Below are 22,039 nucleotides of genomic sequence, written 5' to 3'. Positions count from 1 at the left end.
TTTTTTCCCCAACACTTCTTTGTCTTTCTGCAATCTCATATCCCAAGCCATAACTGACTATAAACTGGGCCTTCATTTTTGCAGAGGGATTTTCAACTTAAGGAAAGGGCTACAAAGAATTAGCCCTTATTGTTCTATTGTTCCTCACTGTTTATATCCTGTTTTTCCAAGCTATCAGGTGATGGGGTTATTATACAAAGTAGACTTTAAAAAAAATATTTATGTATTTATAAATATTTTAATTTATAAATATATAAATCATATGATTAAGAAAGTGATTGACTCCAAACAATTCTGGGTGGCTTATCATTTTAAAATCAGTAAAAATAAAATAAATAATGCAAGCCACATACAAGGAAACTATATATAGCAGACACAAAATTCCACAGTGGCTCACTAATCTTGGGAGATAAGCCAAGGGATGAGCCATATTTTATTCTATTCCATTCCATTTCATTCTGCTCTAATGCACAGATTTAAGTAAAAAAAAAATAGCTTCAGCTGTATCCTTAAAACAAAAGAGGCCTTATATGAGTTTTTCTAAAAAGTAGGTACTAGAGCCCATCACAAAAAATGCTTTCAAATGAAATGTGGAGGAGGATTAAGCCAAACAATCTCATGAAGTACAAGTTGAGAATATAGACCCAATCAATGTTGCTTAACTCTACTTAAAAATGACTTATCCTCAGAAAACAACAAGTATCCACCACAAGGTCTCTTATGGATGGGGAACACCTATCTTCTTTTGTTACTTATCCACCATCCACTGGAAGTCAAATGCTGCAACAGGTATCAAATTGATACAAAACAAAAATTTCAAAGTTAGCCTAGTACGTTGAGAGGATTAGATCAACTGGAATAAAAAGTTACAATGGAAGATGGACAATGAGATTTCATTTTGCAGATTAGACAAACATAGAACACAACACCCAGTGAAGGGTGTTTTCACTACCACACTCTGGGTGTGGCTTATGCAGGATGCCCTGCATTTTCTTTCATCTTTCAGTGAAAATTTTCACTATCCCACTGCATCCCCCCCCCCCCCGGTCTGGGCAGCAGCCCACCCCTGACAATACCTGATATAAAGATTCTTTTTCACATCCAGTGCAAAATCTTTCATTTAGCTAATGTGCATTTTTGGTCTTGCTCCAAAAGATACCATTAACCTCAGTAACACAAAGTGATGTGACTTTCTTTTGGATGATCAGGCCCTACAGCAGTTTTGGAAAATCCAGTGGACTAAATAATACAGAATAGAGAGGAGCAAAGGAGGAAAAGCTATAGGTAGCTAAAGGACAAAGGGAAGGATGTGCGCAAACCAGCAGGATTTGTAAACTATAATTCAGTTTCCCAAGTTTTTTTTATCATTTAAAAAAAGCTTCAGCCTAAAGCTTGTACTAACTGAAGCCCAAAACATCTGAAGCACCAGATTGCTTATCTCTGCTCTGCAGAATTTACGGAATTGATATTAATGCTTCTCATAAAATTCATACAAGATTTCTTCCCCTACAATTAAGGAACTCTTGCTATTCCTGATGTATTAAGTAGATACAAGAAATCACGTCAGATTTAAAGAATTTCATTTTAGCCTGAATCATCAGGAATAAAACCTAATTCCCAGTATAATGGGTTTACCATTATTCTTAAGCCTAGAACTCACACTGACAAGGGCACAAGAGTAATAGATGGAGTTGACACACATTTTGTCACTTGTTTCCCCCCCCCCTGCTTTGTAGACTTATGTGTTGGATCAGATCTGAGGAAATCCAAATTTTAGATTTCAACCAAACACCTAGTTGGATCACTTTGAGACATCCTCTTAAAACATATGGATCTCAAAACTTGACAAGGGCAAAACAACAGACATAATTTATACAGACTTCCGTAAAGAATTTAACTCAGTGGTTCATTTCTGAAACTAAAATCCTATGGCATCTCTAGACACCTAAATGACTGGATAACTATGTTCCTGTCAAACAGACAAGAAGTGGTCAAACTAGGGAGCACCCGTTCCCGTTTATAGCTGTGTACTCCAAGGCAGCGTACTAGGACCCACAGTCTTTATACTCTATGTGACCTTTGCAATCACATTACAAGCGACTGTGTTTTCTTCACCGATGATGTATAACCCTTCAATACCACCGACAACACTACCTTCCAAAAAGACCTTGACTCTGTGTCAGAATGGTCAAACATCTGGCAACTCCAAATCTCAACCAACAAATGCTCTGTCCTCTACATTGGCAAAAAGAATCAGACACCAAATGAGGGTCGCCTAGAAAGTAATGCATCACATTTTTTTCTTCAACAATTATTTATTGAACACAATGAAACATACACACAAGAAAGAATGATGTTTCTTCTACACTCACTATTTTTCCATGTAATCTCCATCCCATTCTATAGCCTTCCTCCAGTGAGACACAAGGATGTGTGTGCCCTGTCGGTACCACTCCTTGTTCTAATGGCCTCACCCTCTGTGCCCAGTGACTAACCATACTTCTGTTGACTGCAGATTCTCCATAAACTGTATACAAACGTTTGTGAATATTCCCAACAGTTTGTATCTCTGCAGTAAGAAATTCAATGACGACATGCTACTTATAACATACATCACTTACAGACGCCATTTCAAAACACTGCTGCAGCTACGCTATCTGTCTGAAGAAATGCAAAATTTACATATACGCACTACTGACAATTCAAATAATGTATATCGAAAGTTTCGCATTCATACCATTACTGTAGGCTGAAAAAAATGTGGTGCATTACTTTCTGCGTAACCCTCGTACGAGCTGAATAAACAAGATAATGCAAGATGACCTTCACTCTTTCAAAGCTCTTGGAATACTCATATCAAATGACCTAAGTGCCATAAACCACTGCAACAACATCCGGTAATATCACACTAGTAACCAGAGCATACAAAACATTAGCCAGACCAATCATCAAATACAGCTCACCTGTCTGGAACCCACACCACATACCAGACATAAATACATTAGAAAGTGTCCACAGATACTTTACGAGAAGAACCCTCCACTGCTCTTCTAGTAACAAAATACCTTACGCAAGCAGACTTGAAATCCAGAGCTTAGAAAACTTAGAACTACCTTGCCTTCAGCACAACCTCATAAAATTATCTGCTACAACATCCTACCTGTCAATGACTACTTCAGCTTTAACCACAACAATACATGAGCACACAACAGATACAAACACAAAGTGAACCGCCCCAAACATGACTGTAGAAAACAGAGTGGTTAATGCCTGAAACTCACTACATGACTCTGTGGTTTTGTCACTAAATCTCCAAAACTTTACTCTTAGACTGTCCACTGTTGACCTCACCCAATTCCTAAGAGGTCAGTAAAGGGTGTGCATAAGCGCACCAGCGTGCCTACTTTTCCCTGTGCAATTGTTCCTCTTATCAATACCTATCTTATGTATATAAACAATGTTATATCTATGTATATTACAAATAGATACTTGGCAAAATAAATAAATAAATAAAAATAAAAGTAATTTATCAGAAAATATTTTATATTTACTGGAGATCCTCAAGGAATATTTGAAAAGGTATGGACATTAGATTTTGTAAATGTTCATTTTATATGTAATAAATTTGAAGGTACTTCAAACTCTCATGATCAGGTCTTGTTCAAGAACAGCATTATTTTGGTTTCAAATAGTTAGTACAACTTTGGGAATACAAATTATGAGTCTAGAAGGAGTTGGGCGGCTTATAAATCAATTAAATTAAATTAAATTATAGTCAAGAATATTTATGTGATGCTGAGCAATATTTTTAAAATGTGGAAATTGTCAATTTATATAGAATTTAGGTCCGAATGAGTGTAGTGATATCTTTCCAATTTTACATATACTCTCTGATTTTAAGCAATGGACCCAGAGTATGAACTTATGTATTTCTGAAAATACAATATGTTTCTACATGGCCTAGATTTATTGATAAATCTGGGACTGAATCCAAAACTCCCCTTTGGCAGTTTTCTATCTGGCCACTATTGATCAGTCTTTTCTTTTGGCTCATTTTTGGAATATTGGGTTAACATGAAACTGTGATATTCATTATTTATATGCATTTCCATGCAGCACATAAGAAATAACTTATTGCCAAGCCAGATCACAGTTCATTGAGCAAAATGCTGGTAACAAAAACAGGTTTTTAGGATTTTAAACAAAGATATTGACTAAAGTGCTGCCTGAGTTATGCTAAATGGTTTAACAGATGTTTGAATAGTGATTTATACTTTTACATCTTTTATGATGTAATTACATTGCATACATTTTGGACTGTAAAATATATAGGCAGTTCTCGACTTATGACTATAACTGAACCTAAAATTTCTGTTACTAAGTGAGACATTTGTTAAATGAGTTTTGGCCCACTTCCATTAAGTTAGCAACCTGGTTGTTAACTAAATCTGGCTTTCCCATTGACTTATAGCCTGCTTGTAAGAAGGTTACAAAAGACGTTCACATGCAGCTGCAACTGTCATAAATATGAATCAGACCTCTGAATTATGATCACGTGATCATGGGGATACCTATAATTCCTCTGTAGCATTGGATTACTACTTGTAACTTTCAAGATTATAGCTTGAAAGGTGTCTAAGGAGTGCTTTTTATTGTTTGTTAATTATCCATGGAATACAGCAATTGAATGCACACACAATACACACACAGACACACACAGACACACACACACACAGGCACACACACACACAAAGTGGTATTGTTAGTAATGAGTATCAATATAATTTTTGAAACATGACTGTTTTCTCAATTTTTAAAAATACATTCTTTATGGACTTCTCATAAGCGTGATTAGAGGTCTGCATCATACTGTATATTGTATAGCAACAATACAATTTATCCGGTTTGGTAGTGGAGTAGTACACAAAAGAGAAATTAGATTTTGTTAGAGCACTGAAAGGTAAGGATTTGAAAAATTTATCATAAACTAGTTAGTTATATGTTGCAAGATGTCCAGTGCATTATTTTGTTAAATGACTACAGCAACTAAATGAACTAAGAAAGTTAAGGGAGGGAGGATGTAAATGTACTATGAAGGCTTGGTTAACTAAAACTGATGAAGATAAGAACAAAGTCTTACAGGAACAAAGTCTGTTGTATCATTCAGTTCATATGCACATGCAGTTGGCTTCTTGATGGTTAGTTTGGAGCTGGGAAATCACTATGCAGAAAAGGTCATAGCAGAGGTTGTAGCAGAGGTTTTTTTTAAATATATATATTCCAGTGGAAAGGCCAAAAATGAGACTAAATATTAGGGAAGTGACTACAGTGAGTAAAAAAACATCTATTTGCCTGTCATTTGGAAATATACTATGACACGTCCCTATGTCAATGTACAGTATTTGGTTCCCCAAGATATAAGTCAAAAGATTTATGTGGATATTTACTCAAACAGACATAATTTCTTTATTATTTAAATAATTTTCTACTTTTACATGGTTGAAATAGAAAAAAGTATTTACAAATAAAGCAATTGCATATTAGAAATCATAAATAGATTTATCTTATGAAGGGTTATAAACCAACTGATGGGAAATAAGCTAACGGAATTTAATGATATTTACTTCTTCCAGGCATAGGATTACAATATAGGATTATTTTTATTTTAAAATAATTCTGAACAAATGCTATAAGAGATGGAAAAAAGATGTTTTAAGGGTTGGGATCAATTCAACTCATTAAAATATCCATGCCTTTTTTCAGGCTTATATTGAAACATGGAAAAAAAAAATCCAGCTGCTTTGATTAAAGGTGCTGATCTTAAGTGACAAAGCAATTTTTCCAAATTGGTTTTGAAATGTGTACAACTGTAATCATTTTAACGTTGGCAAGCGATCAAAGCGGTGGTTGAAATTTCATCTTCTGCCAACAGTTCAATGGCCAAAATTAAAAACCACATTGCTTTTCTTGATTGAGGTGTTTGTGTCTTGTTTTGGAAACATACTTACATTTTTGCCTTTATGCAATCATCCGCTAAGAATTATTTGATAACATATCTATTCAGCTAGCCTTGGGGAAGTTGCAATGCCATGTGAAAAGAGTTCTGTTGCCCGCTCCCCCTTGAAATTAATTGTTTAAGTTATGTATTTGTTTCAGAATTTGGAAAAAATGGACAAACTGCTTATTTTTAAAAGCAAAAATCTATTTTAAAAAAATCCCACACAATGTAGAAAGAAATGCTGGATTCAACTGGATGCATGCTATGAATTTTGTGCTAATAAATTACGGACAGCAACTCCAAGAGATATGAATTTGTTATTTGGGGAAAAATATTTACATAATGTTTACTAAAATATCAATTATCATGCATAATATATTATCTGGGAAGTAAACTTCTTAAGGGAAAGTTGAAGATGAAAAGACTATGATTAGTAGAATCCAGGGTGAGCAAGCTAATGTCTATGCAGATAAGGATTACTCTTACTCCCCCCCTTCATTTCCCATGTTTTTGTCCTAAACATATGTTTTTATGGTTTGTAACACACCCTGGATGAATACTGATTTTGTGAAGATTGTTTCCTTCAAATTCTAATTAATTCTGTTGAAAAAAATGAATAATGTAATTGCACGTTGTTTATGTCCTCCAAATAATCCTTTTAGTTGAGTTACATGGAACTTAATTTGGTTCCATCCACTTAGTTCTATGTTAGAAAGAAATGTTGTTGCTTGTTAGTGGGTCCCCCAGATCTTTCCAAACTGGATGTTGTAGCATGCCTCCCCACTTTTGGCTGACTTAGAGTCAGTGTTGACTCTTGGTGACTACATGGACTAGATCCTGCCATTTTCTTGCCAACATTTTTGGAAGTAGTTTGCCATTGCGGTTTTCCCAGAGCTGACATAAAGTGAATCGCCCAAGGTTACTCAGATGGCTTTGTTCTTAAGGCAGCCTCCTGGCTTCTAACCTCGTGTCTTAACTTCTATACCAAACTGGCTGTCATTGTAGCCCTAGTACTAGTCAAACAAACAGCTTTTATAAATGGCTATCTTATTTGTGTGTTGATGACAAGTTTATTTACAAGAACATTATAAACCTTTTGGGATCAAGCATTTAAAAGCAAAATGGTATAGCTATTTATATAAACTATAACAGACTCCTAAAGTCAAACTGTTCTTCTTTTCAACATTCAGTATTCACATAATGCTGCTGTTTGTCTGAGCATACAATGTGTAAAAATATCTTCAAAATTATATATTGACCAACCAATACTGAGAAATAATTATATCTCAAAATTCCTCAAGTCTTGGCTGTATTATCAGACATGAGGATGCCATGTGATTGTGGCTCCATTGTTGAGATGGCTTTTTTTAAAACCCTCCCTTTCCTATGGTTTGTATTTTATGATATTTATTAATAAGGTTTTTGATTTTTTTATGTATTGTTCTTATTATTTTTATTTACCATTCCAACGTGCCTTTGTTGAGATAAGCAGCTCTAGTAATTTGATTAATAAATAAAATAAATAAACATGTCATGTATTTTAATATCCTGCCCATATATACAAATTCCTTTTTCTATCCTTTCTCTATTTTTGTACAAAGGATTATGGACCAACATCACAAAATGTTATTATTTTTTCCGATAAATTATAGCACTGTTAATTATAATGTGTAAAACTATGAATTCTGACACTGTTTGACCACTGAAATATACCATGTTTATAATACTTGGATCTTGATCTGGAAAATAAATCTGCCACTCTCTTAGAGATTTTATTTTATTTAAAAAAATATTTGGGTTCAAACATTTGAATTGCTAAGCTACATGGCTTGCATGAGTTGTTCTACTATGAGTTTTAATTAGGGTTTTAGAATTTTAGAATTTAGATTGTTTTTCCCCCAAACTTTTTTATTGTTTGTAATTTTATATGATAATTTTATATTGTTGTAAGATGCCCTGAGTCCTTTGGGATTGGGTGGCATAGAAGTCAAATAAAATAAATAAATAAATAAATAAATTTACAGTAAGTTCAGTAGAAGATTTCCCATAGGGAAATGATTGAAGTATGGAATTTTGTAACAGTTTAGGTGAACTAGGCCACAAAATGGAAATGGCACTATCAACTGTAGGAATTGAAACTAACATTATGACAAGGAACTGAACAAAGATTATTTTAAAAATCCATAAACTGACCATACACTGTAGTGTAAGACATTTCATGGTCTGATGAAGGAGCTGAAATGTCTATGAAAAAAATTGCACACTATTAGAAACAATTAAAATATGGAAATATTTGACAGGTTTGTAAATGTGATTCATTTGAAAAGGATCTGCACAGACAGGTATTCATACAAAATGATTAGGGAATTTCCTTACCATTCAGTGCTATGAACGAATCTGAAAAAAGAAAAAGGGAGAGGAAGGAGAAGAAAAAGGAGGGAAAGGGAAAGCATTATTTCTAATATCAGGTACAGGTAATATCAGGTATAACAGGTACTAATTTACTTACATCCTTGCTACTGTTTGATGATATTTTGAGAACATTGAGTCTTGAGATCAGCCTATCAGAATGGATTTTCTCATAACATTTTGGAATATTTTTACTGAACTTAAAAAAAAAGCTGGAGGGAGATTGTTTTTAAAGAAAAGCATAAGGATCTTGAATTAAGCAATGAATCTTGATTTTGAGAGGATCTTCTGTTTGACTGCAGGCAATGGGAAAATCAATACTACTTCTTAATCTCAGAAATTCCTTAGGAAGATTGGAATCAGTGTTTTATCTTGTTATACACTTCTGGGATCAGAAGAAACCTAAAAGCTTTCTTAATAATGTATCTTCTTATTTGTGCAGAGATCACTAAAATGTTAGCTTCAATGTGATTCTGAAACTGAGGATTGTCACTCTTAACCCTACGCATTTCTGTGTTAAACTAGTTATTTCATATTAAAATTTGAAATTTTTGATCTGATTCATTTTACCACAATTTCTGTAACCACAACATTTTCTTGGCAGAATCAAAGTTCATTTTATGAGAAACAGCACCCGAGATGTAGCAGATCATCTAAAATCAAAGGAATGCTTGTAAGGCATCTTGGTGACATTGGGTGGGCCAATTAGGCCTTCCAAACAAACACGTGCATATTCATAATTAATCCTGATTACTGTAAATCATACAGCGTAATTATCTGGTGCCTAAAACTGAGATATCCTTCATCCCCAACAAAGATAAATCTGTTCTCAGATACACCTTTTTGCCTTGTGAGCTTTCAAAGTGCTGATGTTCCAAGAATATACTCTTTCCAATCAAGGTAGAAGTATACACCTGACTGATTTCCAATAAAGGAGAAATTATCAAAAAAAATAATAATTATGCTGTAGTGATCTTTCTTCTTCAATGTATTAATGTTCTGAGCTTAAAAAGCTTTACGTGCATTAAGATCTTAAAAACCAGAACTAATTCTGAATCCTAAGCAGCATTTTCCATTGAGTAAGCAGTGTTAAGTACCATAATATCTATAATAAGCTGACGTCTTCTAAGGAACATTAAAAAATAGGAGCCTTTAGGTTAGCTATGTTCCTTATATGGCTAAATATCAAGCACTTCGAACAATCGGAGAGGTATGTAATGAAAATATCTTTCTTTCCCATTCCATTATAAGCAACATCGAATTCAAGGAAATTATTCCGTTTTCATTTTAAAGGATTAGATAAAGTATTTTGCAACAAGATTACTGTGGTATTTTATGTTAAATATAGAAGAATAAAGTAAAAAAAAAATCATATTTAGAATCCTATAAAATTGGACAAGTGAAAAGGCAAAAAGGAAGACTAAAAAGACTAGAATTATACAGATAAACCTTGATTGACACCCTTTTGCTTAATGGAAATTCATATTAAGTCCGAGTTCTTGGAGAGGTGCAGCAATATAAATCCAATTAATAAATAAATTAAATAAATTAATGCTGACCTTGAAAAGAATGTTTTAATGTTTTTTGCTAAACAACTGCTTTATTACGGTCACAACTGTGGTCTTAAGTTGAGGACTATCTTATATAAGAACAGCTATCAGAATGGATTATCCTATTGTAAAGAACCTTATGTACTATTCATAAAACATTATTTTGCAAAATGCTAAATAGCTTCCAGATTTCTTGCCTTGGAATAAGTGAGAAGAGAGATAGGCTCACTCTTGAAAATCAAGTTGAAATAATTATTTATAAGATTGTATATAAAATATGAGTGCCAGTGGTGTATGTAAAAAGTGACATTGGCTGTGAGTCTATTAAGTATCTAGGTTTTATTTATCAAATTATACAAATGGCTTTTATAAAACATACATAAATCCTGACAATATGTTTTATAGTTCAGAGCCCACATGTGATTATTTGAATAAGGAAATACTGAACAAATGAAGCAGATATATTTAAAGATAACAAACCGGAGCATGTTCAGTGAGAATAGTGAGGAAATAAAGATGGCAGCTGTAACCATGGTAATATCTAAACCCCACCCTTTTTATATGTGTTGTGATGTAAAAAAAAAGTAATGAGGTTTGCATAGATGTGGCTATTATTATGATATTTTTTGATGCAACCTGAAGACATTATGGAATACAAGCCATATTTAAAGATCTCTCATGGATTTCTGAATCAATTTAGTCAATTTGTGGATTAATTTGCTTAGAATTTGAATGAAAGATTTGAGTCTATGTAAATTTCTCCAAATCGTCAAATATTGGATGCTTGTTTAGGTCAGACTAGATATATGTCAAATATATCATGAATCACTTTTTTCTGTGTAAAATCACACATTGTATATCTTCCTTTCAATTTAAATTAATTAAAACAATTAATGTTATGAAGAAAAATATTTAAAATGGTATCATAATGTATCTTGAATTATCCTTAATTGCTGTCAAAGGAATTAAGAATTGGATAGTTTGTGAGAGGTCTTGGCACAGAAGCTATAATTAAAAAGACTTTTGGCATATACCGGTATACCTCTAAATGTTTCCTTTGAGGTTAATGCCAATAGGCCAATTTTAAGGAGGAGTTAACTTCTTGAATGCAGTTAATGAGTTTTAAATGTTAAATGTTCTTCTTTTAAAAAAAATCTCAAGGATATTTTATAATCAGTTTATGTTATCTGCATTTTCTTATTTTGCAACAAGATTACTGTTAAATATAGAAGAATAAAGTAAAAAATCATATTTAGAATCCTATAAAATTGGAAAAGTGAAAAGGCAAAAAGGAAAACTATCAACTGCAAATCTCAGTTTGGATTTCTGGATAGGATTTCTTAAATCCCTTCTATGGAAGACACTAAGGTGGAGAAGTGTATGATTAAAAAAAACATTTAATTACTGTAAGATAATGCTTATGATTAGTTACAATTGTGATTCTTTTTGCAATAGTTTCATTGTTTGTATAGGGCATCTGACAGGCACACTGGAAAACGTCAATTATACATGCTCTAATCTTGTTCTAATGACTAACTATACATGTATTAAAAGTGTGTAAATTTCAAAAGTCAACTCAAGACAACTGTTCTGATCTAATCAGAAGCATTCTGATACACCGTCAGTCTGACTGGAATTGTCTGATCTTGAATGGTTCTCATTCCATTTTAAGGTAAAAGCAAGCAAGCAAGCAACAAATAACTTTGGATTATGTAGAGCAGTGATTTTCAACCTTTTTTGAGCCGCGGCACATTTTTTACATTTACGAAACCCTGGGGCACATTGAGCGGGGGTGGTGGTGGGGGAGGGGGGCTAAAAAAAGTTTGGACAAAAAATTTCTCTCTCTCTCTTCCTCCCCTTTGCTCTATTTCTTTCTCCCTACCTCTTTCTCTCCGTTCCTCCCTCTTTCTTTCTCTCTCTCTCCATCCCTCTTTCTTTCTCTTCCTTCCTCTCTTTTTTGCTCTCTTTCTCTCTCCCTCCCTATGTCCCTCTATGTCTTTCTCTCTCTCTCCTTTCCTCCCTCTCTTTCTCTTTCTCTCTTGCTTTCTCTCTCTCTCTTTCTCTTTCTTTCTCTTGTTCTCTTTCCCTCTCTCGCTTTCTTTCTCTCTTGTTCTCTTTCTCTCTCTCTCACTCATTCTCTCTCTTGCTTTCTCTCTCTCTTGCTTTCTTTCTCTCTGAGCTTCGTGGCACACCTGACCATGTCTTGCGGCACACTAGTGTGTCACGGCACACTGGTTGAAAAACACTGATGTAGAGGTTGGTATATTTTCTTTAAAATTTAAACAGCACTATAACACTTCTATTAAAATTTGACTAAAGTTTGTTCAGAAGGGCTGCATTTAAAATCCTTTGTAAATTTCTAACTATTGAACAGTTTCAAAGATGTTCTTAAGAGAAATGAATCACATAAATTGAACCCACTTTGGAACCCAATTTTCAGTTTTCCATCCTTTGTACTCTAAATGTATTCCTTCAGATGTAGATCACTGTTTTACCATTAATGTTACCTTAGGAAGTCAATAGACTTACTTAATATAGTTGCTATTTTTGTGCCCAGTTTCTTTTTACCTTAATTTAAAATAAACCTTGGCTCACCCTCCAACTCATTCTTCCCATTCACCAAGCCTAACTGTTGCAGTGAATGAAAAAAATCAGTGCAACCACAAACATAGAAAAGGCATTGAAATCTCAAAATATTAAAATGACAATGTAAGATAAATGGAGCGAATGTAAAACTGTAGCATAAAGAGAACGGCAAACTAAATTTTTTCCAAGTACAAATATAACCCAAGTCAAAATAAATCACTTATTCACTAAACAAATGTACGTTTGCATTAAACATTTGTAGCTGGAATCTAACTATGAATACATGTTTATTTCACCTTCACAGGGCTGAACCAGAATGATTAGAAGTGAATAATTCTGGCAGGAAAGGAAAGTTTTTAGAAGATCCAAAAAAAACCCTACAGACATTTCAATTTGTTCTTTGTTCTGTAGAAGATTGTAGCTCCAATCAGAGCCAGCAGTTCTTCTGAATAAAAATGTATTATATTTAGCCAAAGATATTTGAGACTAAGAGATCCAGGAACAAAATGCCAACCCTTCCATTATTTTCTATTTTAGGGCCACTTAAAAAAAAGTAAATTTAATAACAGCAGCAACAACTATAATAATAATAATAATGGAAATACAAATTACTGTTTTTATATTTGTTTTCTTCTTTTGATGCATCAAGATTGAATGACATATGTATGTCCTTTGATTTTTCTCCAATAATCAGAAACTCTTGGGGTATGGAAGCTAATATTTTCCAAAGAATGTTAATTTCATGCTTGACTGCTTTATCCTACAAAAATATGGGATGGTGTTCTTTTTCACCCAAAGTAATAATTCAATATCAATTCTAAAAAATTCTAGAGAAGACAAAATGGTGGGCTGAAGAGGATAACGATGATCATTTAAGATGATTATGATAACAATTAGAACAACAACAGTGATAACAACAGTAATATGGGATCAAAAGCAAATGACCAGAATCTCCTCCCATCTTCTTAGGCTCTAATAAGTGCAATACTTGTGTTTGGTGAAGTCTTGACTTAAGAGAGAAAACCTTGCACTACATGTTTTTACACATCAATTTGCATAATATCATAACCCCAACTCCCCAAATAATTTTAAAAGTGGCAAAAATATCATGAGACTCTAGATAAGAAAATAACTGACCAATAAATGTGATGCATGATGTGATTGAATTGGTTGACTGATCTTAACATATTGGGGTTTTGGCTGTGGTTTTTTTTAACTTATTAGATTTGTTTTGTATGCTTTGTTTTACATTGTATCCTGTAAGCTGCCCCATGTTTTCAGGGAAGGGCGGCATACAAATCTAATAGACAGACAGACAGACAGACAGACAGACAGACAGACAGATTTTTAAATAAATTTGATTGTCATTGTTGTTGTCATCTTCCTCCTCATCAGAATCTGAAGGTCAGTAGATGAAATCCAGAATCATCATGAAGCCTGATATTGCTGTTCTATTGTTTAAGCTAAATCTGAATTTTTTGACTGTACAGTATTACTGTTGCCAGAAAAATAACTATTGTTAAAATTAAATAGTATTGAGGTATATCTTAATCAAGTTTTGAAAGTGTCTCCTGCGTCATAATATGAAAGTCAGGGATTCTAATTTTATTCATACATAAAACATAAAGATGAAAGAACTGGTTCTGTTTTGTTAAATATGTTTTTTCCTTCCTGACGGCTTCACAACTCTACTTTCTTGTTCAAACTTCAAAAGCAATCACCATCATTAATTCATGTTTGACACACTTCTTAAGGGGAATATCTAATTTTTCTTCAGAGCGAGATTTTAATTCCAAAATGATTGCCATTTGAACATATGGTATTTTTGTAAACCCCATTTCCTTAAAATGTTTCCTTTTTTGAAACAAAGTCAATTGCCTTGCACTGTTTCCATTATTGCTATTATTATAATTGCTGCTATCGCTGATTCTGAATTAACAGCACTGAGACATTTATACAGTTTCTCTCATGTAACATTAAAATAAATGAATAAAATGCTTTTGCTTACTTTGGCAGTCACCCAAGCCATCAGTATTGCCGTGCTCTATGTCCTGTTCAAAGGCCAAACTAAACAACAGAAAGAAAAAGAGTAGCATGAATACACGTGTTCCAATACACAAAAATCATATAGATAACAAAACAAATAAGAAAGAAATTTATGTTTTTAATAGTTGAACAATGCAAACACAAAATAATTCATTTTGCTTGACTTTTCAGTTATTCCTTTAGGAAATCATTTTGATATGAATATTTTTCTTTAAATCTATAAGATTGCATTAAAAGCTTTTTCCTGCTATCTTGACTATGCTCACACACATATGAAGGAAAGGAGGATGAAATATTCTGAACATGTCTCTATACAACTATACAACTCATTCCCAGTATGTCTCAAATTTTTCCAAACTCAAAGAAAAGCAGAGATACAAGACTCTTCATACTAAGAATGGGTGTTTGGGAAGAGATAGAGATGTAGGGGTAGATGAATATTAAAATATACAGCTATCCTTTGATATCCAAAATAATATCTCAACTACTGTTTGCAGGTGATATTTGATAGGCTATGAGGATCTGGATTTGTTTGGGCAAAACACACTTAAATGTAAACCCTAACCAGATGGGGCTGCTGTCAATAAACATCTGAGTGATTTGATAACATTGACTCTAGCAGTTTTTCTTAAAAGGGTTATGCTCTCCCTCTCCCAAAAAAGACATGGATTGTAACTCAAGAGTCCCAATGGACTTTCAATTCCTTCTTAAGCAACAGATAGAAGATGTGGCCAGGAAGTCATTTACCATGCTTTAGCTGACACACCTGTTACGACTCCATATGTACCACTCATGATTTGGTCACCAATCAATTAAACTATTGCAGGACACTCTGAAGTGATCTTTGAGAACAACTGGTAAAAATTCATGCAGATAGATTACTGGTAAAACAATTCACCCATCATGAATAACAGCAGGAATATTTTTTATATCGGTCCCCATATAAATGCCTCCAAATAGCATACAACTAACAAGCATAAGAGAGTTAGGACTAAAGTTAGATTTATGCTGCTAAAATTACTTTCTAAAAACTTGGCAAACTTGAACACAGCAGTATTTATTTTCTAAAATCGGATGGCATCCAAGAGTCATGCTCCAAAAGAGGACACCAAAAATGTTCAAGACTAGCAGGTCAGTATTAGTCTTGAGCTGGCAAAAATGAGAACAATCTGATCTGTCTCGAGAGGAACTTTTGAGCTAGATGAAAAAACCAAGCACTGTCAGACCTAGGTCAATCCTGTGTTGGGCTAACCTAGCATTACTTTTTTTACAACAATGTAATGATGGCAATGTACAGAAACAGGAGCTTTACAATTCTTATCTCAATTTAGAATGTGGCTTGTTTTTTCTATTTGATTAAAGGAGGCAGAACTTATTGAATCCAAAGCGTTGGACAGCCCTAATATTTATATATCTTCAGCCTTAATCAGAAAGAAGTACACCTGAAATGCCACTCTGGAAGCAGGAAGCAATAAGAAGCATGCATGTCTGTAGGTTTTCAGTGAAGCTTCTAACAAATGTTCAAAATAAATACATTATCCCATGGCCAACTCAAACTTACGTTGCTCCAGGTGGAAGCTGCATGCACGCTCCACTTTCTTTCATCCATCCACAGTATGGGTCCCTAGAAGCTATGCAGGCCCTTAATAAGAGGAAACATGTATAGATCATTCTGTAAATCCTTTGTTATTATTACCTCTGTGTCAGTATCAATGTCAGTGTATGTACTGTACAGGGAATGATACCAAGGAACACATACTTTTTGCATTTGCCATGTCGCTCACATCTTCCCAGTGGCACTCTTATCAAACAGTTTGAAAATGCTACATAGAGGGCACGGCTTTGCTTGTCCAGTTGCATACCCATAATTCTCTTGTCCTCCACCCCATCATAGCTGCACCTAATTTGGATGAATGGGTTGAATAGTCATTTCCATTAGTCTTGAAAACTTTGATTATAAAACAAATATAAAATAGAATAAAATGAAGCACATGTACAGTACATATTTTACTTAGACTAATATATTTAGATAATCTAATTTAAATCTTTTATTATATGAACCAAATGTTTGATTTGATCGAGAAAGGGAATAGCATTGCCTTTCATTTTTCCATATGGAAAATAAGCCTTAACGAAGTGTTTTGGCATCAAAATAAACAAGGAGAAAATATCTATGGAGTTTTAGGCTTGCTCAAAAATCTAGTTCGCTCCTTCACCCTCATGCTAACAGGGCACACACCAGGAGTGAAATTCAGTAAGTTCTGGAGAACCGGTAGTGTAAATTTCTCTGCCTGGTGCCAGAAAGGGGTGTGAATGAAGATTTTGCAGTATCCTTCCCCTATCACGCCCACTAAGCCATGCCCACAGAACCAGCAAAAAAAATTTTTGAATTTCACCAAAACCTTACAAACAAACACATGCTGTCTTTCATGTAAGATATTCAACTAAAATATTTGATATATTTAAAATAAAAATAAAAGTATTTAATTAAATACTTTTAAAAATGGAATTGGAGACAGGAAGTGATTGTTGAAAGATAATATTGATTCAGAGTTACAATTGGAGTGAAGTCCAAACAAAATGCCAAATAATTTTCTTGGGGATATTAAAGAGTCTCTTTAAATGTCTCACATAATTTTATCTACATTTTATCTACATTTATGTATGTAATACTACCTATAATATAATTATTTACTGGAAAGTACTGGCTTTAATCTTTTTTCATAAATCTATAGCAATATGAAAGAGAATACAGTGATCCCTCGATTTTCGCGATCTCGGTCTTCGCGAAACGCTATATCGCGATTTTTCCCACCCGATGACGTCACTCTCTTCCTTTCTCATCTTTCTTTCTCTCTCTCTTTCTCTATCTTGCTTCTTTCTCTCTCACACTCTCTTCCTCCCTCTCTCATCTCTTTCTTTCCTTCTATCTCTTTCTCTATCTCTTCCCCTCTTGCTCTCGAGCGGCGGGCGGCGGGCGAGCGGCGGGCGGGCAGCAGTGAGGAGCCGAAGATCGGGGTTTCCCCTTTGCGTGGGCGGCGGGGAAGACCCAGGGAAGGTTTCTTCGGCCGCCCAGCAGCTGATCTGCTCGGCAGCGCCGCAGCAGTGAGGAGCCGAAGATCGGGGTTTCCCCTTTGCGTGGGCGGCGGGGAAACCCCGATCTTCGGCTCTTCGCTGCTGCGGCGCTGCCGAGCAGATCAGCTGCTGGGCGGCCGAAGAAACCTTCCCTGGGTCTTCCCCACCGCCCACGCAAAGGGGAAACCCCGATCTTCGGCTCCTCGCTGCTGCGGCGCTGCCAAGCAGATCAGCTGCTGGGCGGCCGAAGAAACCTTCCCTGGGTCTTCCCCGCCGCCCACGCAAACTCCACCATCTGTGCATGCGCGGCCATGGAAAAAGGGTGCGCATGCGCAGATGGTGTTTTTACTTCCACACCACTATATCGCGAAAAATCGAGTATCGCGAGGGGTCTTGGAACGTAACCCTCGCGATACTCGAGGGATCACTGTACTATATTTTAAAATAAAAAATACTATATTTTTCGGACTATGATGCATCAGTGTGTAGGATTTCGAAGTGATAAGTAAGAAAAAAAGTGTTTGTCCTCCCCAGCCCCCAGGAGCATTCTGCAAGCCTCCCAAATCCTCTACGCACCCCATTTTTGCAAAAAACGGACCCATAATTTGCAAAAATGGAACACAGGGCGGAGCTTTACGAGGCCAAAAATGGCTACATTCGTTGTATATGACCTACCAACATTTCCATCCTCTTTTAGTGGGGAAAAAGGTTAATCTTATACTCCCATCAGGAAAAAAGCATAGAATAGTAATTCAGAACTAACTTGTTGCTAAATAATGTAATAAAAGAAAGAACCATTGATACACACTTTTCAGAGTTGTAAATGCTCATCTCCTCCAGGAAAAGACTGTCATTTAGAAAACCACTGTTCCCTGTCCTGACCAAGAACTTCAAAATAATTCCTTTTTCTGATCCAAGAAAAACCACAGTATGGTTCTGATTTGGGCCAGCAGCATTATCTACAGCAATTTTCGTCAAGCGATATCTGGAATGAGAGCAGTATAATTTTAAACAATACAATAGTCTTTTTAAAAAATCTATTCAGATACAAGCACAATTCTGTGCTTTCACAGATAGAAATTCTTTTCCAAGCATAAAACCAGGTTTACCCTGGGTCAAGAAGAAGCTACCACAAGATTGATTAATGTATCTATTCAGTGCTTTACAATACATCTGCACAGTTGACAGATTATAACTTTCTCTCTCTCTGACAAAGTTGTTTTGGATCAGGCACTTTCATTCTATCAGCAGTTTTTTGAAGCAGAAATGTGCAATACCTTTGTCTGGTTTGAATCAAAATACTGCACAGCTGTGGTAATACAGAATATAGGGCATGCATATGTGCAAAGCTTGTGCTTTGTGAAAATAATGATCAACATATTTGACTTAACAATATTTTACTGTTGTTGGAAAACCAGTTTTTTCCAACTGTATAGACCCTTTCCCCACCCAGACATATCTTAAAATAAGTAATACCTTGAAGACTTGTGAATGTGTAGGAATAATACAGCAAGGTATAAATCTACTTGTAAAATGACAATTGGCATATTTTCCAGACAATCCAATGTGCAGATTCTGAAGGCTGTTGGTTTATATAATCTCGAAGGAGGAAAGTATTTTTTTTTTTCTTTTCAGGACAGACTTGTGTAAGTTCTAAATTCCGGTGGAGCAGCAGGAGGAAGCTGGGAGATGCTGCTCTGCTGGACTATGGCGAAACATCCAGGATATAGATAAATTGATTAGTTTGGGACAGCATTTTGTAGCGCTGCCTGACGTGCGAAGATCAGCGGCTGAATTTGCAACTGCTGGAGGCTTTGTCTGGGGCGTTTCGAAGTGACAGTGAGGAAAGAAGCACAGTGAGAAGCCCAGATCTTGGGCGGAAGATGGCGGCAGTCTTCGAGTGCCGCCCTTGCCCCCATCTCCATCCCTGATGCGTGGTCGAAAGGAATTAGAGGGACTTAGACTGTGTTTGAGACCACCAACTATGAAACTGAACTGAGACTTTGGGAGCTGAGACAACCTGGCAGCCGAGCAGGTGGAAGCCAGGCTGAGTGAAAGCGAGGCAAGTGTAAGCGGTGCCGAGGGGAAACAAAGCAAGTGAAAGCCGAGCTGGATGAGATTGAAGGCGGCTGGGTGGCCAGGTGCCCCCAGGAGCTGGCTCTTGAGAGCAGGCAGACCTGGGGTGCTGGCTAGTGAGAGTAGCCAGTGCCATAAGATATGCAGGATGGAGGGGCCAGGACCAGCCATCGAGATAGGAATTAGTGAGGATGATGGCCGGCTGCATCATGGTCATTTTAAGACCATGTGGTGTACCAGGAAGCCAGAGATGCCGACCAGTGAGAGAGGCCGACACTCGAGAATGATCTGTGGAAACCAAGACCAGACCAGCAAAGGCCACATTCCCTGCATTGAGCCAGTTGATGTGAGAGAATGGAGTGGAGGAGATGGGGGCTACAACAATGGGGGTGAGAACTTAACCAGAAGGTTGGAGACTGGGGTGAAATCCCCCCTTCCCTCTGGACTACCATTGTTGGAAAGACAGTCCTTTTCCCTTATTTCCCTTGGAAGAACTTACCAGCCCTTTGTGGAAGGAACTGTCTTTCAGTTGTTTTTTAAAGACAGCACACTGACTTGAACTGATGTATTATTGTACTTTACTGAACTGATTTTAGTCTTAGTTTAATTAACTTAATTAATTTTTATCTATATCCTTGCTATTTTTATTGTTTTTTAGTATTTAGTGAGGGTTTTTTTTAAGGATGAATGATTGCAATTGGATGGGTGATATGTATGGTATGAATGAATGTATTGGTATGAATGAGAAGGTCAGCCTGCCTGGTGGTATGGAGGCAGGAGGGCTGGGGAGCCTATCTCTGGGGTGGTTGAGGGCCAGAATATCCTGGTGCTGCTGGGGAGAGGCAGATATGGCGGGAACCATGAGACACGCCATTCCCGGGGAATGAGGGAACACTGCTTGATAGCGATCCCTTGTTCTGGCCCCATGAGTTCTGCTCGGGGTCCTGATGATGAGTGTAATCCGGACCCTGGACTCAGGCTGCTGCTGCTAAATGCCAGGTCGGTAGTTAACAAGCCTCTATTCATTCAGGATTTGATCCCGGAGGAGGAGGCTGACCTTGTATGTGTGACTGAAACCTGGCTGGGCCTAGAGGGAGGAGTTCCCCTCTCTGAAATATGCCCAGCCGGGTTTCAGGTACAACATCAGACATGACTCCAGAGAAGGTGGGAGGAGTGGCTATTATAGCCAAGGAGACAATTGGCCTGCGCAGATTCGCTGCTTCTGAGATCGCGGGTTGTGAGTCTCTTCTTGTGAAGTTGGACCTCGGGGTTCAGTTGGGCTTGTTGCTGCCTCCCAGCTGCATGTTAACAGCCCTGCCTGTGCTGCTCGAGGAGGTAGCCGGGCTGGCGGTGGAGTTTCCCCGACTTATTGTCCTGGGGGACTTGAATCTACCAATGCTCGGTGAATCCTCTGGGTTCGCACAATTCATGGCCATCATGACAGCCATGGACCTGACTCAAGTAGTTCAGGGTCCAACCCACAAGGGGGGACATGCACTCGACATTATATTTCTCTCAGAGCAGTTGAGTGATGGTCTAAAACTAAGGGTCATAGAAGTTGTGCCTTTGTCATGGTTAGACCATTTTCAGCTATGGCTTGACTTCAAGGCTCCAATTCTCCACCGCAGGGAGGCGGAACCGATTAGGTGGTTGCACCCCAGATGCCTGATGGACCCAGAGGGCTTTCAGAGGGTTCTGGGGCTTTACCGGATACACTTATACACAGTTCAGCAGAGTCTCTTGCTGTGGCATGGAATAAGGCTGCAGCAGGGGCTCTTGACCAGATTGCGCCATTGCAACCTCTCTGTGGCACTAGATCCCAGAGAGCTCCTTGGTTTACCAAGGAACTCCGGGTGTTGAAATGCCAGAAGAGACATCTAGAGAAAAGGTGGAGGAAGAGTAAATCTGAATCTGATTGAACACTTGTAAGAGCTCATATTAAGACTTACAAAGTGGCGCTCGAGGTGGCAAGATGTGCGTATCATGCCGTCTTGATTGCATCAGCGGAATCCCATCCGGCTGCTCTGTTCAGGGTGACCACTCCCTTCTCAACTAGAGGAGGGTTGGAGAACCTTTGCAGAACAGTGCCGAGGACTTTAACTCATTTTTTGCTGATAAAGTCACTCATCTCCGGATGGACCTTGATTCCGATTGGATAGCAGTGACAATGAGTCAGTTGAGGTGACTGGGGCCCATCCTTGTCCATCTGTCTGGGAGGAGTTAGACCTGGTGACACCTGATGAAGTGGGCAGGGCCAATGGAGCTGTGAGTTCCGCCACCTGGCTCCATGTCCCTCTTG

At 36.8% G+C, this 22,039-nt stretch overlaps 1 protein-coding gene across 7 annotated transcripts in view; it reads right to left on the bottom strand.

The window, feature by feature from the left end:
* The window catches only part of SEMA6A (semaphorin 6A), a 212,168-nt gene that overhangs the window by 28,808 nt on the left and 161,321 nt on the right, over positions 1-22,039 (bottom strand). For 5 of the 7 annotated variants that reach the window (XM_070742905.1, XM_070742901.1, XM_070742907.1 and 2 more), the window contains exons 13-17: positions 18,473-18,649; positions 16,349-16,489; positions 16,151-16,231; positions 14,552-14,610; positions 8,375-8,395 (exon numbers count right to left, since the gene is read on the bottom strand). In XM_070742905.1, the coding sequence (XP_070599006.1) occupies positions 8,375-8,395; positions 14,552-14,610; positions 16,151-16,231; positions 16,349-16,489; positions 18,473-18,649 (479 nt within the window). The remainder of the gene's footprint in view (positions 1-8,374; positions 8,396-14,551; positions 14,611-16,150; positions 16,232-16,348; positions 16,490-18,472; positions 18,650-22,039) is intronic. The other 2 variants (XM_070742906.1, XM_070742908.1) reach the window with 1 other exon arrangement.

This window comes from Erythrolamprus reginae, chromosome 2 (assembly GCF_031021105.1).
Source record: "Erythrolamprus reginae isolate rEryReg1 chromosome 2, rEryReg1.hap1, whole genome shotgun sequence".
Taxonomy (NCBI): Eukaryota; Metazoa; Chordata; class Lepidosauria; order Squamata; family Dipsadidae; genus Erythrolamprus; species Erythrolamprus reginae.
Note: the sequence above shows the minus strand (reverse complement) of the source record. Positions and strands in the feature narration are given on the sequence as shown.